We start from the raw sequence: 16,688 nt of genomic DNA on the forward strand, positions 1-16,688 counted from the left end.
TCCAGCTGCAGCATGAAGAGAGGACACAGAAATGACCTACGGAGACCACCACTGGAACTGAGTGACCGATGTGTGTCTAAGGTGAAAACTCGTTGGTAACAGCAAGAGGGACCCCAGTGGACACTGAGAAGCCAAGAAAGACTCCACCTGACTGGTGGTACCAGTCCCCTGTAAACTGCAGGCATAAATACCATGCTGAAGTCAAGGAACTGCTACCCAACAGGCTCCACATGATTGAGCCTAAAGAAACTGTGTCCAGCATCCAAAGAGTGGGAGTGAGGTCTCTGCCAATCTTCAAGCCTCTACTCCCCGCCGGATAACCTCCAACAGTCAAAGTACCAACGGACCATCTTATCAGCTACCTTGTTGGATGCCACTCCGGAAACTTACGGCTACTTGGACATCATTGATTCCAGAGCACACCCCCAGCATAGAGACCGATGTTGGAAACAAACCCTCTCATGTGCTTCTGCATCGTGAGGAGCGTGACCTTGAGAGGAGCAGCAAAGCAGCTTTGGCACGACCAGCTCCTGTGATTGACAGCTAAAAGCAACACTGCACCTGGAGCCCCGGACATGGTGGCGAAGTTCCAACTGTTGAGTCCTGGTCCTGGCCCCCCACAGAGCTCTACATCCAAAAGGTAGAGTGTGTCCACCCCAAAGTACTCGTTTGCAAAGTGGCGCAAATGCACCAGCCGCTGCGGACCCGTCGGCACAAAGGACAGTCAAAGCACCTCTTCACCCAGACTCCCTGGGCAAGGTAATAAGAAACTGACCGTTGACTTTTAGTCTAGGGCCCGCAGAACCTTAAGTCCAGGTGGGCTCCCCTGAACTCACCCTACAAGTGCCAGAGTGCACAATTCGATTTTCCTCCATTTACTTCAATGGAAGGCATTTAAACAGTGAAAATACCCTATTTTCTAAAGCTTCTAAAATTCATAACTCTAGTTGTGTGTAACTTAAAGTTCATTTTGGCGTCTAAATTTATCTAAAAAATAAGCATTATTTTTCTAAATTGGATTTGGGTTTTTTGAGTTGTGTCTTTCACTTAACGTCCATGTTGGTACTGTGACACGCTTTACACATGTTCCTCTAAGTAGCTTGACTGCTCTTTGCCACACTACCAGGACTGAGCTAAGATTTACCAGTGTGAACCCGAGGTCCACTACTGGGAAATATGCTAGCATTACACGGCTTGAGAGGCTGTCACCAAAGTAAGCGTTCCTAACGCTAAAGCATTACATCCATGTTGGATTTAATGGGCAACCTCCCTGACTGCCACTAATGTTGATTACATCTTCAACCCAAAACTTCAGACACAAGAATTTCTCCACTACGAACAGGAGTACCCTGCACCTCTTAACATTTTGCCAGATGCCATACTCTCATTTACACTGATGGTTCAGCACAACCAGCTGTAGGTACAAAACATCAATATTCGACCGCTTGCGCAGCCTTGAACGGAGTGATGAAGGATGGTGTATTCCACCCTTGAAATACCTACATGCAGATCCAGGGTGACTGTACAGCTCAGTTGGCTGAACTTAAAGCCCATATCCTAGCACTAGAAGATACAGGACAGCTCACATTGATTGTGATGCGTACTATTGTGTCCAGCCCTACAATGATTATCTTAGTAATTGGCGGTTGAACAGGTTCAGAGATTCAAAGGGAAACACCATAAAACACAGAACTCTGTGGGAAAGGGTAGCTGATCTTAAGGATAAGCTACCTGAGACTCATGTAGTCCATATATTGGGTCACCCAAGTGTAGGTGTACATGTTACTGGAAACACCTTGGCTGATGAAGTGGCCAAGTCTGCAGTAGTCACAGCTTCTGTTGCTGCAGTGATTCGTTCCCAGGCGAGATTGGATAATGAAATTCTGGCTGCCGTGAAATCTTTGGCTGAAGGCGAGCCTCTCCCAAAATTATACCCTACTAAGTATTTTTACCACATCAGTGCACAAAATGTTGCCTTTGCAACAATTCCTGGGGTTGGGGATCCAGTGATCCCCAACCAAGATCAGAGATTATATCTCATCAAAGCAGCACATGAGGGTGTTGCATCGGCTCATGCTGGTGTCGCGGCCACAATATCACTCTCACAGAAATGTTTCTGGTGGCCAAGTCTATACAAACAGACCAAGCAATATGTTCTTTGCTGTAACATTTGCCAGAAGATAAAGGGCTCAAACATCAAACACCCACCGCAGACATCCCTCTTAGTGTCCAATAGGTCACTGCAATGTGTGTACCTGGACCACTGTTGTCCCTTACAATCTGATGGTGCATACAAATACATCTTAGTCACTGTAGATTCTTATTCTAGATTCCTTTGGGGATGGCCACAACGGTCATCTGACTCTAGAACTGTTATAAAAGACTTGCAGATAATTTTCAGTACATATGCAGTTGCAGCATTACATTCGGACCAGGGCCCAGCATTTGCCTCTAAGGCATTCAGGGACACAATGAGGACGATGGGTGTTGAGCTCCATTACTCCTCACCCTACTATCCTAAGGGTAATTCAGTTGTGAAGAAGAGGAATTGAGATCTAAAGCAGTCCTTAACAGCTGAGTATTAGGTTCAGGCTGCAGATGGTTTATCACCTATATGGGGGTCCAGAGAGCACTGAATAATCTGCCAAGACGGTCCTTGGGAAGACGCACTCCTTACAAGGTCCTCTTTGGGATCTAGATAGCCCTGGCATGGTGGCAGCAGACACACCTTTTGACATACATGAACATCACACTGTCTTACAGGAGCGTCAACAATTTTGTGATGATAATTCATCCACCAGTGCTGTCACCTTAGGAATAAAGGGTTTGCCAAAACGTCTGCAGGCCGGATCCCTAGAGTTTGGGATCTGGTTTGTAAGAAGATTGCTATGAGCGAGGAATTTGGCCCATCCTATAGAGTACTGGTACCAGTCCTGGGAATACAAGGCACCAGAACCATTATCTTACCACCGCTGCCAGGCTCCAAAGCCAACATATTTGTCTCCATCGACAACATCAAATTACACCATGTGGCCCATCCTACACAGTAGACCCAGAGGTCCCTTGGGTAGTTACCGGTCCCCTTTCACTACCCAACAGGACATACCTCTTCAAAGAAGAAACAACAATTCCTCTGACTACACCAGCATGTACAACAATGCTACAAATGCCAAAGGGAGGAGAATGAGTTTCTGCTGACTCCTGTTATCACTCCACCAAAAAGGACTGTCCAAGATGTGGCTGTCTTTTACTCCGACTCAACACAAACAGGTGACACAGTCTACTATGAACCTCCACGCAAAGTGGATCCGTCCACCAGCAATGCACCGGCTCCTGTGTTTGCGGAGACTGCTTCTGGTTACTTCATCAACCTTGATAACTTCTCTTCAACTTCATCTGCACCTGAAACTGAAACTGTTTCAAAGACACATAAGCTGTACATATGGCTTAAAAATAACTATTTGGTTTATCCACGGTACTATCTGTGGATATTTCTGACATTACTTGCCTTTCTATTTTGGATTGGTTTTGTAACTGTTTTCTTTCTCCTGATAAATGGCCAATAGCTTCCTGAATGCTCTTCTGTGGAGCCAGTGGATGAAGTTATAACACCATATCTTTCCTCACATAGGGTCCGAAGAGACTTCTCCCTTGTGAACATTTCAGCAGTACAAATTCCAGATGGGATTGTTTGGGATAAAGTTCCATTTGATATATAAGGGCCTACTGAGGTTATCCAAATGCATTATGTTTTCAAAAATTCAATGATTGATGTAATTACACCAGGTGTTTCTGATGATTGGGATGTTCAAACAGTTGATTCAATACTTGTTGAGCTGCAAGATTACACTGTATTTGAAAGTGATAATGTGTACACTAACACAAAGAACTATGGGGAAATGTTCAGTTATAATAATTGGGGACATTACTACCTTCACAGAGCAACAAAACAGATCAGTATTTTTTTATACACAATGGGACCATGGTTCAACACCTCCTGTGGGGAGCCCCAAAACATAAACAGATTTGCATATTTATCTGGGCATGACACTACAAAGGCAGTTATATTACTTCAAATTACCACCTTCAAAAATTCGGAACATTTTGCTGACTGACACTAAACTAATCTATTCAGATTCCGTTGTTTACCGACTTGCAGTTGAAGGATACGAATACTGGAAGAACACTATTGATGTAAAAAGTGTATGGGGAACACAAGATTTGCAAATTCAGGGTAGGGAATCTTTATTTAGAGCATGCCTTATTCCTGTTCAAATTAGATTTTTAAATGACACAGTTCAGTCGACATCCTGTCTTGGGTTAGCAAACTTAAAAGAACTGAATGTGCCCCGTATGCCCCACACCAGCTAAATTCATCAATTGGCAATCCTTCCTAAATGTCACAGAGGAAGAATTGGATGTTAAGGTTCAGGATGGTACCTATAATTTGGCACTTTCCAGTCTCGGCAGGTGGTTATTGTGGCCAATGGACAAAAATAGTTGTCAGGTGTTTTGTTAATTCCTCAGGGGGTTTCAAGATTAGCCAGCCGGACCCTCGCTTCATCTCGGGTCAACACTCAGGTATAGTTACCACATACAGTGTGGGTAAACTGTGCCAACAATGGTTACAGACTAACACCTGAGCAGCAGTAAAAGAACATCCTAATCGCCTTTCAGAGGAAATGGCCTTGCAGGATTTCTTGCTAGGTCCCAGAAAGCCCAGCTCTAAGAGATATTTGTACGCGATATACAATAAGATCTGGAAGCTTTCTCAAATGGAAGCGGCTGCATGTTTAAGGCAGATGGATAAAGAAAATATGGAAAAGGCTTTAGCTGTTGTTGATAATAGCATGAATACTCTACCCAACAGAATATACACCCTTATTAACATAGTGCCATCTGTGATTGACATCTTTCAGAATAACATGTCCCTTCTACACCATGAAAAAACTCAGCTGCGTTCCATCATCCAGTCAGGTTGGACGTTGCAGATTCTAAACAATGGCTGTGTTCCATGGAAATACAGTAACAGTTGTGACCAGTTTGCTGCTTTTAATATATCAAGGGAACAACAGATAATGGCTGAAAAGGGAAGCAGGTTACACAATGCTTCACACACAAAAGTTAGAGAAGTTGCTTTTCACGGTTGCAAAAAGTCGGGCTACAGTGTCTCGTACATGGCATTATAAATCTGGGCATTTCCACCTTTTGTTTTACGAAATGCTCGAAACATCCTGGTGTGGGCAGATACTAGCAGCTAGGAGATAGCTACATTAAAAAAGAGTGAGAGTTGCTGTTTGAGTATAAGTGTTTGAACAGCGAAATAGGTCTTTCTCTGCAGAAGCAAATGCAAGACTATTGTTAGTCATTCAATGATTTGCAAGCGGGTGACACTTCATGGCCTTTGCAAAGAGGCGGGCGCAAACTTGGCCTGGTTTCTGAAGGGCACTCCCGTCCCTTTGATTCATCCAGCATTTAATATACTTTTGAATGGAAGTTATGTGGTCCTGAACGAACAGAGCTGTTGCGGTATGAGACTAGGAACTGCCATGCAATGTCAGTCCCTAGGATTGTAACTATGTTGTGGACATATTCTATTCTCCCCACACAAACGATAAGAGTAGCAGAAATGTGGCCTCACATAGTTAACACTAATGTAAATTATAACAAGCTGAGCAGACTAAAGGCACTACTGTTCCAGAAACAAGTTGTGTTAACATCAGCCAGAGAGACGTATGCTCTCCAAATAGCAAGATCACCAGCCGATATACAATTCCTATTAAATACCAACTTCCCCAAGCACTTTGGAGAGCTGGTTTCTAGAATATTTAATGCTTCAAGCACTACGAAGATTGTGCAATTTAAGGCTATTAGGTCAGTATTCGTTTCCGTCTTACGGGCAGTCTTCGGAGTCATTAAATTGGCTATCCGTTCACTCTTTTCAAGTGTTTGGCGACTTTCTGGTGACTTTGTCATTGATTAGTGGGATACTGCTGCTGCTGTTCCTGAGTGATGGAGCTACTACCACCAGCCCAGCTGTGCGATGATCACATGGTGCAGTTCTTTGATGTTCTGTTGCTGGGAATCAGTTTAGCTTAGCCTTCTGGCTTGCAGACCTGTACCCTCATCACCTAGTGACTTTTAACTTACTTAGCTTACTCTGTCTTAGCCTATTTACTTAATTACTTATTTCAAAATGGCAGCTATGTTTAATAGTTAATGAAATGTTTTGATTTTACACTATCAGTGCAACACAGTGAAGGCGTCACTATCATCGTCAATGTTAAGTGAGATACGTAGGTATTCACGTTTTGTCCCTCTCCCACTTAAGTGTGACAGGACCATAATGTTCTTTTTGAGGGAATTGTTTATATAATTGCCACCCCAAGCATGCCTCCTTATCTATTGTTTGGGAACATACCTGCATCACGGGTCCTACCAGATTGCAATGAATACATCTCACACAGACAAGGTTGTCAGAGGGATTCCTACCAGATGCTATTGACGCCATAAATGCTGCACGTCGCGTTGATGCAGACCCAGCCTTCGTGTCACAACGAAGTCTGACCTAGACCTCATTCTAAGGTAACAAGGGTTGGGGGCACTTCTCATGGACTTGGTACTGGCAGATTGGGTTTACCACACGTAGGTCTCGTTCAGTTAGAGATTAGGTTCTCTATGTTAGGGTTTTAGGGATGTTTTACATTTCATGTTTATTGCAAGATGGTGGAGGTCTTTGTATTCACAACTCATCTTCACAATGGTTCTTCTTGCATCGTTCTATATCCTAATCATTGCAGCTCATGCATCTTATAGTAGACTGAAGTCTTTTTAATAAACCTGCTAAACTTTCCTGCATCTTCTTTATTGCAGGTGTGTGAATGAGACTCATTACTAACTTGAGAAAAGGGTAACTTCTGTTCCACCTTGACTCTCCTGAAATGTTGCATTCTAGAGTCCATGTGTAAAGGCTGCCAGAAATCACCTTTTGCTGTTTTGGGTGAGGTACTGCTTGTAAACTGGGAGGGTAGGGCCGACATTTGCAACTTGTTGTAGGATTGGCCTAGTCACCTACAAACAAAAGTGCTGTCATCCCTGAACCAGCAATCTCGGCTAGGAGTGAGAGTCCGACTACGACAGGTTGGAAGAAGCAGTAAACGATAGTTCCAGGGTTGGAATATCTTTGAGTCTTTATAAGCCTACTAACTCACATGTTTAAGGATTTTCACCAGCTCTTCTCAAAGCTTTTCACATATTAAGAAAGTTTGGAAATTTACTTCTGACAAGTGCACAAGTAGAAGTTGTTACAGGGTTGGTAAAAACATGGTATGAGGGAGAGTGAACTTGTAAATGCTCCATCGATTTTTGCATGAGCAAATCTTCACATGCATATTTGCTTGTGCTAAAATACAGTTGACAAACATTTTCTGGGAGTATGATTTCCTAGTATACTTCTGTTAATTATTGTGAATTCATAAAAGCCATAATTTTGATCTAATGCAAAGATGGATACATGTGTGCACTTTTTTGACTTTCTTTAAGAACTGGGCCCCTAATTAGGTATGGCGTTAAGTATCACCTTTTTTGTTTTTATTATAATTCAGTTTCTCCATCCATAATTGGGCTGAATTTACTGTGAGTCATCATATTGCGCTCTTTCACAAGGAGCATACTGGAACACGAAGTAGTTTTGTTTAGTGCCAGGATCTACTGTGGCAATGTGTGGTTTTTGAGCCCAAACTTTTTTTTTTTGCTTTTTGCTAATGTTTGTTACGATGGCGAGGGCCTGGCAGCTCCCACAACAATAAAGATTAACAAAAGTCATGTTGAAACAAGATACACATTGACAAAACCAAAAGACTTACCACCAATGTCAGATCAGTTGGCTTTCCCAGTACTTGTTTATTTTCATATTTCCCATATTCTTGTTGAAACTGGCCACATTAATTTTCCATTATGAATATTTTTGGGAACTACTAGCATGCATCATCATATTTTACTAAATGATGCTTCATGGGAATGGTACCTAACATTTCCCAGTAATTTAGCAAAAACGTTTTATTCCTACTTGCCTTTTTTCTGAACATTTTATTTTGAAAGCAAAGAATAATCAATCTTGCTTACAAGCTGTTGCAAATATTTACACACTATTAGAGCATTCATGGAGCACCATACATAGCCTCATATTCTTAAACGTTTTCAAAACCATTTATTTATTCATTGATTTTGTACTGGAACCAGACTGAAGTGCAGTGTCAGCTTACAACATTTAATTAGAGTGCTCAACCTAATAATAAAGGCTTTGAAATAATGAACCATAACTACAAATTTGAACAGCATTAACCTATGGACACAAACATTAAATATTATCTCAAAAGCAGACAGTTCCCTTCCCTGTAAACTGGCAGCCAAAATGTTTGTGCCACAGGGGGTTGGGGCTACTTGTCCCAAGAACAAAATAAACCTGAAAAGTTGTTCCTGACCCTAAACAATATGTCCTGGCTGTTGGGCTATAGGAATTCCACACCACTGAATTCCCATTCCAAAAGGCCATTCAAGTTTTCAAAGTAATTTTCCAAGTAACTAAGGTAGTCGCGTAAAAGTTTTTTTTTAAGTTTAAAAAAATACCCAACTCCTTAGATAAACAAGTGCACAATAGAGAATATCTTGAGCCTCAATCAGCCTATTCTGACTATCCTCAAGATAATGATCTGAGGGATACATGCAAAGCTAGGGCATTAGCTTTAGGGCTACCTTGTAGAGGCCCTCACCTCCTTTGAGGAACAGAAAACTAGGGAAGAGGCTTCCTCCTCAGAAGGATAAGTAGTAGGAGTAGAGGAGATTGCCTTGGCCTCAGTAAGTGAAGGGAAGGTAGGAAGGAATTCCAATCCTTCCCCAGACCTCTTTCACAGTTGGTAAGTGTAGAAAATGGCCTATTATCCCACCTAATGATAGGAGGAGTAGGACTCTTGAGAACAAGCTTCACAAACTCTCCCTGTAGGAAAGGAAGCTTGAGCTCGAAGAGAATGGTCCTAGAAGAGAGAAGGGACTAGTTCGCAAAGATGGTGGCAGCAGTTTAAATAAGGAAAGTGAGGGTTCATTTGACCCTAAGGTCCCCAAAGGGAGTGTCCCAGCATAGAGTGCACGTGATGGCATAGACAAGTGGTTTGCAGCATCTGGGAGATGCTGCAGAATGAGAAAGGTTCATCTTTGGGAGTTATTCCCAGCTAAGGTCAGAGATGGACTTCTGACCCTTCCTGAGGAAGTGGCTGAGTCCTATCCCCATATGAAAGTGACCCTGATTGAAGGGTTTAGACTTGCCGCAGAGGAGTACAGAGTGAAATTTAGGGATACCCGAAAAGGTCAAACCAAACTTTAGTAGACTTTGACTCCTTAGCCAAAGCACTAGTGAGCTGGGTAAAGGGCAATAAAGTTGACACTTATGAAGGGCTATATAATATTTCAATAAAAGAGCATATACTGACTAATTGTTATACAAAGAAATGGTCACAGCATCTGGTGAATTCAGAGTTGTCTTCTCCCAGAGAGCTGGGGAAGATAGCTGACAAATGGATTAGGTCCAGGGTAACCCAGACCAAGGCCCAAGGTGGAGGTGACTCCAAGAATGGTGCACAAACTTCTCAGCAGGGGAAAGGATCTAGGACTGACAAAAGTGAAAACAGAGTCCCCCTCAGGCCCCCAAAAGAATTCTGAGGGTGTGCTCGAGACTCTTCCCAGTCCAAAAAAAAGAGGTATCAGGGAAAACACTGGGATCCCATGAAGGCTGGGACATGTGTTGACTGCCAGCAGCCTTGGCATAAAAAGGTTGATGCAAGTTGCCCCAAGAAGCCCCCCACTGAGGGGCAATCCAATTGTGTTATTAGCATTGGGATGGGAGTAGAGATGGACTCTGGAGAGGTCAGAGGTTACACTGAGGCTACCTTGGTTTCTCTGGTAGGGGTGGACATTGAACCCTTGGGTGTCTTGCATCTACGCTTGGAGAAGAATAGGCAGTGACCAAGAATCAATGGGACTGAGGTAGAGTCTGGGGGGGATACAGGTGCCAGTGTCACCATGGTGACAGCCAAACTGGTTTCCCCAGACAAAATGATCCCTCGTGCAAGTCACCTTAATACCAATGCTGACAAGGAGACTAGGATTCATCCAAAGGCTTTGGTGAACTTAGAGTTTGGAGGAGTTATAGACCCAAAGAAGGTGGTTGTGTTTCCTGCTATTCTAGCAGTGTCTATTGGGCAATGGTTTGGAAACATCTGCATGGGTAGAGGTAGGAAAGAGGGCTCCTGCAGAAATGGTGTGTTTCCGTGTGTGTGTGTATGTGTGTGTATGTGTGTGTGTGTGTGTAAGACAACAAGGGCACAGGCTGCACACCAGGGTAAAGGTAAGGAGCTGGCTCTTGAAATTATGGTCAAGCACCTTAAGGGCAAGATGACTGCTAACCCAGCCTCTAATTCCACACAGGATCAAGGTGAGAACTCACCCCATGGTGAGGCCCTGTTGCCTGAGGAGGGAACTGCAGCTATGAAAACTTGGCCTGACTTGGCAGAGCTTCCCAGTTCAGGGTGTCCCTCCAGAGAAGACCTTTGCCAGGAGCAAAGAAGGTGACCAACGCTCGAGAGCTTCAGGCATCAAGCTGGCAAGAAAGATGAAGGAGATGCCAGTGGTACTCAGACTATTGGGAGGATGGCCTGCTGTACACAGAGGCCAGGGACCCCAAACCAGGTGCAGTCAGGAGAGTAGTGGTCCCCTCAGGTGTACAGAGATCATCTTAACTTTGGAACATGATACTCCACTGCTGGGCATCTGGGATAGTTCAAGACTGGGCACTGGTTAGTGGGCCATTTTTATTATCCCACAAATGTCTGAAAAACATAAGGATTCAGCATAGTAAAAGAACTCTCCAACCCAAATGCCACCGTCAACTACATCACCCCCTCCCAAGAACTATGCGACGCCCTAGCAACCGCCTTCCACCGAAAAATCACGACATCCACGACAGCTTCAACTCCCCTCACACTCCAGACACTCCTACCATATCTATTCTAATACTTTGTTGGACGCACTTACAGGTACATATATATACGTCAGCATTTGTGATCTCTCGCTCATGTGATTTGCCGTGCCCTCATGCTTTTGACGCACTAGTTCTCACACTACCGCCCCCCTCTCGAGTTTATATTATTATTTTTTCTTTTTGGAATTATCTTTCCTCTCATACACTTCTGTAGCGCAAGTACTCTTGTCATCTCGTTTGGCCAATTCCTGGACTCTCTGCAACTTCATTGGTACGTTCCTTTAACAAACTGTTTAGCTTCCGCATGACTCCTACACTCGCCTTGTACCCCGCACGTACACCTGCACATACTCGTTCTTTCTACTCCCACTCCCGGAATTCACTTTTAAATCACAATTTTCTCATAACTATCTTGATGGTCGGGCTTTCCGCCCCTCCTCACTCTTTCTTGAAATTATACCAGATCTTCTTGTCACATGGGGTATCTACCACTTTATTCTCTTGTGCACGAAGGTTTGTTACCTTAAACTTGAACACCTTGTCTGGGTCAAGTCAACAACACACCCTTCGACTTTTTATTTATTTGTTGATCATGTCTGTATTATTTACATATACAAACTCTGACACCTACAGTTCCTTTTTTTCACCTTAAAACTAAATATATGTATAATTGTATCTTTTACAGCCTTGAAAAAGTCACTGTGTGACGAAACACGTGTTGGCTGTGCTTACATGCTGCACATATTGGTTTACAACTTTTTGATGCAATTAAAACCTCTCTGGAACATTAAGAGGAGGACCTTACTATTCATTATCATATGTGTATTACCTAATTCTAACTTTGTATACCGCACTAACTCTACGTATGCTTGTGTGCTGTGGTCTTATATATGTACATATTCACTGTGTATACTAGTATACACATTATGCGGGTCATTCCGACCCTGGCGGTCGGTGGCCGCCAGGGCCACCGACCACAGGAGCACCGCCAACAGGCTGGCGGTGCTCCTACGAGCATTCTGACCGCGGCGGTTTAGCCGCGGTCAGACGCGGAAAGCCAGCGGTCTCCCGCTGACTTTCCGCCGCTCGTAGGAATCCTCCATGGCTGCGGAGCGCGCTCCGCAGCCATGGAGGATTCCGACTCCCCCTCCCGCCATCCAGTTCCTGGCGGTTCTCCCGCCGGGAACCGGATGGCGGGAGGGGGAGTCGCGGGGCCCCCGTAAGAGGGCCCCTAAAAATATTTCAGTGTCTGCTAAGCAGACACTGAAATACGCGACGGGTGCAACTGCACCCGTCGCACCTTCCCACTCCGCCGGCTCTATTACGAGCCGGCGTCATCGTGGGAAGGGAGTTTTCCCCTGGGCTGGCGGGCGGTCTTGCGAAGACCGCCCGCCAGCCCAGGGGAAAACTCGGAATACCCTCCGCGGTCTTTCGACCGCGGAGCGGTATTTCGGAGGGGGGAAGTCTGGCGGGCGGCCTCCGCCGCCCGTCAGACTCAGAATTAGGCCCTATGTGTGCCCATAGGTGGTAGGGCACTAGACCACTTGCACCATTGCTAGATATAATTACGCACCTAACTTGGACAGTACCGTGGAAGTGCATTAACAATTACCAGTACCACCATTATTGTTCTGTTTCATCATTGGTAAATGCTTTACGTTTGTCCCTCCTTGGGGCAGTTTTATTACCACCTTGGCCATTGACCCTGTTAACAGGGATAATTGCACTTTTGCTGATATGTTTGACTGCAAGCGAACTTCTTTTTCCTTTTGTGTCTCTCCTCCGAGCTCATGCTCATGGCAGCTGTGGCGCTTTGAATCAGCTCACTTGTGTCAACTGTTTTACTTTTCATTTTCAATTTATGTGGCAAGAAAAGTCCAGTTAGGAATTTACAATGCTAATAGCTCTAACTCGAGAAAATGTGAGACCCTTTGCATTGCAAATGCTTGTTATTACATTTAAGTCATCTTTAGCATAGGCCCTAACCAGCCTATAGGTCAAAGTGCATTATATTTAAAAAGTGGGACATGTATATTTAAGTTTTCCATGACTTGGTAGTTAAAATCTTTCACAATCGTTTTTCACTATTGCAGGGCATACCCCTCACATAGGATAACACTTGAACCTTATAACATTTAGTAAGTGATAACATTTGATTGGGAGCAGGTGGAAAAGATATGTGTGGTGTCTGAAAACTTATAATTTGAAAGTCATGTTTCAAGTTACAATTCTAAAAATGCTACAACTGGAAAGTTGGCATTTTCTTGTCATAACCAGTTGGTGCCTGCAGCCTGTATCCTATGTCACATGACTAGGTGTAGTTGGCCTTTGTGTATTCTTCCTAGACAGTATCACAATATAGGATTCAGGTGTTGGCACAATGGGCCTTCCTGATTTGATGCGGAGGCAGAGCTGTCATCTACCACACTTGCACTTCAAAGACATTGGGTCAGCTCACATACAAAGGACTTCACACTAGCCCATTGTGCCCCCAGACAGAAAGGGACTAGGGCATGGAGGTATGAAATTCGAGACACCTCCGTAAGGGAAAACTCCAGAAGCTTCTCCCACTTTAATGTGTGCACCAGGTTTAAAAAGAGGCCCTTCAGAGCCACTCTTCTTGTTCCTGGACCTTTGGGTAGTACAGAAGAAGGGTGCCCTGCTGCTTGAGGTCTGTCCTGCTTACTGAGAAGGAAGACTGGACATGCACCCATCATCCTTGGTTGAAGTGACTTCATGGGTCAGCTGACTGACCTGTACTGAGCTACAGGGACACAACAAGCTTCAGAGGCCACTCTTCAAGTGACCAGCTGACCTGCCGAAACTGGTCCTGCCTGAGCCTTGCTGGCCTCTGCTGGAGTGAGTTTCTGATCCCGAAGAGGTGCCTCCCAGATCAACAACCTTTGGTGTGGCATCATTCGAGCTCTCCCTTGAAGAAACTTAAAAATCCTGAGGTTTTGGGCTATTCACGACAGTGAATGGGTCCATTCATGACAAGATTTTTCTGCCCACACTGACCGCCAACACCAGTAAACCTGACTCTTTGTGCTACAGTGACCACCAACAACGAACGTCAATGCGAAATCTGCACTTCACGCTACAGCACGAGCAGTCACCGGTGACGGCCAATGTGAATTTCCAGCCTTGACCATCCACGAAGCCTGCTAGGATCTTTGAGGTATAGCAACAACTGCCCGTGATGTCTAGCCTTCTCTTCGTGCTACAGCAACGACCAACCGCAAGTCTCTCCCTGCCTCTCATAGTCTCCTCAGCAGCGAACAGAACTCCTTTCCATACTTTAGAAGATCATTTTTTTTAGGGGGACTAACCTGATCTCTGTATCTAGCCCACGCTCCATCATGAGTGGCCTGAACGTATGACTTTCACCCAGTGTGATATAAGACCGGATAACAGTGAGTGGCGCTTTGTGCCTTTGGGCACTATACTTACTTTAAATCTTTGAAAAGGCATATCTCCAGTTCTACTGATTGGATTTTTATTGTTTTGGTTTCAAATAATTTATTTAATTTTAATCTATTTTTCTAAACTGTGGTGGAATTTTTCTTGTGTTGTGTTTTCGCTTTATATCTGTTTGGGGGCTGCATAAGTACTTTACACATACTTTACTCTAAGTTAAGCCTGACTGCTTTTGTGCCAAGCTACCAGAGGGTTAAGCACAGGTTAATTTAGTGACTTTTTGTGGTTAACACTGATAAGGATTGTGACTGTTGCTTGATTAGGGTTTCACCCCCTTAACCAACACCCCAATTTCTCCCACTTGGCTAATACCCATTCTAATGCTGTCCTCAAATTAACTTTCACAAGCACATATAGTCAGGAAGTAGCTTTTACCATTCAGATTTGCCACCTTATTTTCAGCTTTGTGTATACAAAGCCATGTAGATACCAGTTTTATAGCCAACGGTGTACTTTAGAAAGATGTCTCTGGATAGAAGATTATTCGTTTAGTGAATGATGGATTGATGGCTGTTTTGATTTTTGCATTAAAAATGTCTAGATATAAGCATGGTAGTATATATAATTTTTGACAAGATACATGATGTAGTTAGGATTTACTGGCTAATAGAAAATGTATTGGTGAATTTGTGATTTTTTTCTTTACAGGACTGGGGAAATATCGAACAACTTGACTCTTTTATTGATAGATGCGTTCATTAAGTGATTTAATATTTCCTACCTTATGAAGTGAGGTTTAATCAACTTATAGAATCTGAGCTATTGTTAGCTATTGGACTAAGGACATATGAACGCACACAATGAAAGATTAATTTGTGATTACAGGCTCAACAAGCAGCACCGGAGAGAAGTCTACTGTGGGACCAGAGCGTGAGATCATTTGCGTGACTCTTAAGAGAGATCCAAAACATGGCTTTGGTGGGTAAAAAGCATGACGTACTAAAGAACTTCCCATAGGCTTTATGGAGTTGTGCCCCTTTGAACTTTCTGCAAAATTTCCAGAACGATTTGTGATGGAAAGCATGTGAAAGTGTTGTGTTTTCGCAAGTCTTATGTAAACATGACCTGGTGGAGCTTTCTTTACCGTTAGGCAAGCACAGGTGTGGACCAATTTACCAACTTTAAGCAGAAGGAACAGGCAAGTTTTCAATTATTGTTGTTGTAGTTTTTGGCTATCTTTCGTCACAGGTGCACACACACAAGAAATCCACACTGTTATTTCTAAAGGTTTTATTGTTAGTCAATTTAACAGCAGAATACATGTGCAAAATAATTGCAGACATCAAGAATATAGCAAAGGCACAGATAAAAGTATTATGAAAGCAGGCAATATATTACATGGCGCATTTTGTGAGAACTCTGCCTGCCATATCTCTAAATACCAAAGGGTTTGCCATAATTAGGACACATTATTTCAACAGAATTAAAACAGATATGTAGCTAAACGTTATATGTTATTACAGTTTGTGGATCTGTCTGTGATATGAGGCCAACTTATATCCCTGCAGGAAAGAATCTATGAGACTGATGGAGCAGACAACCTTGGTGTGGCTCAGCTATAAGCCACACTGCTCTACTTTCTAGAATGTCTTCGAGGTCCCTACGTATCTCTGGAAAAAACCTCATGATTCTCATGTACTGTGAGAGAAAAAACATGGAAATTCTCTTTCACGCTCATGTTGAAGCCTATAACTCTTATGATTTTTCCTAAGAAGCAGCGACTCGAATGTATGAATATATGAACTAAAGGCACACTATCCAACACACAATATACCCGCAATAAAAACACACTGTTGCACAATATTTAAAACAAATAAATCAGCTATTCCAAAGAAATAAAATCTCACATAGTCTAAAACCTCAATAAGCAATAAATGCATAATATTGGGGGTGGGGCTCTTAAAAGGCGTATAAGTCAAATTATATGACAAGAGTGGCTTGCACACTACATGCTTGCTGAGCCCTCACCTTTATGTATTCCATACTTTGTAAAACTAAAGCACATCTCTTGCACAGTCCCTCCAGTCGTCTGCAGTCAGCTAGCATGATCTCTGTATATCCCATATTCCACAGGACAACCTGTCTTGCCTCTTGTACATTGGTTGTTTACAAGGACATTGTTTTATTACAGATTAGCCAATAAGCTACGAGCCACCCATGATTCAACTGGTTCTTATGT

General features: G+C 43.4%; 1 protein-coding gene across 1 annotated transcript in view; it reads left to right on the top strand.

Moving 5' to 3' along the window:
* Positions 1–16,688, top strand: part of FRMPD2 (FERM and PDZ domain containing 2) — a 393,759-nt gene that overhangs the window by 167,115 nt on the left and 209,956 nt on the right. Inside the window, exon 18 of the mRNA XM_069240896.1 lies at positions 15,335–15,427. Within this exon, the coding sequence (XP_069096997.1) occupies positions 15,335–15,427 (93 nt within the window). The remainder of the gene's footprint in view (positions 1–15,334; positions 15,428–16,688) is intronic.

The sequence above is a fragment of the Pleurodeles waltl genome, chromosome 6, assembly GCF_031143425.1.
Source record: "Pleurodeles waltl isolate 20211129_DDA chromosome 6, aPleWal1.hap1.20221129, whole genome shotgun sequence".
Classification (NCBI taxonomy): domain Eukaryota; kingdom Metazoa; phylum Chordata; class Amphibia; order Caudata; family Salamandridae; genus Pleurodeles; species Pleurodeles waltl.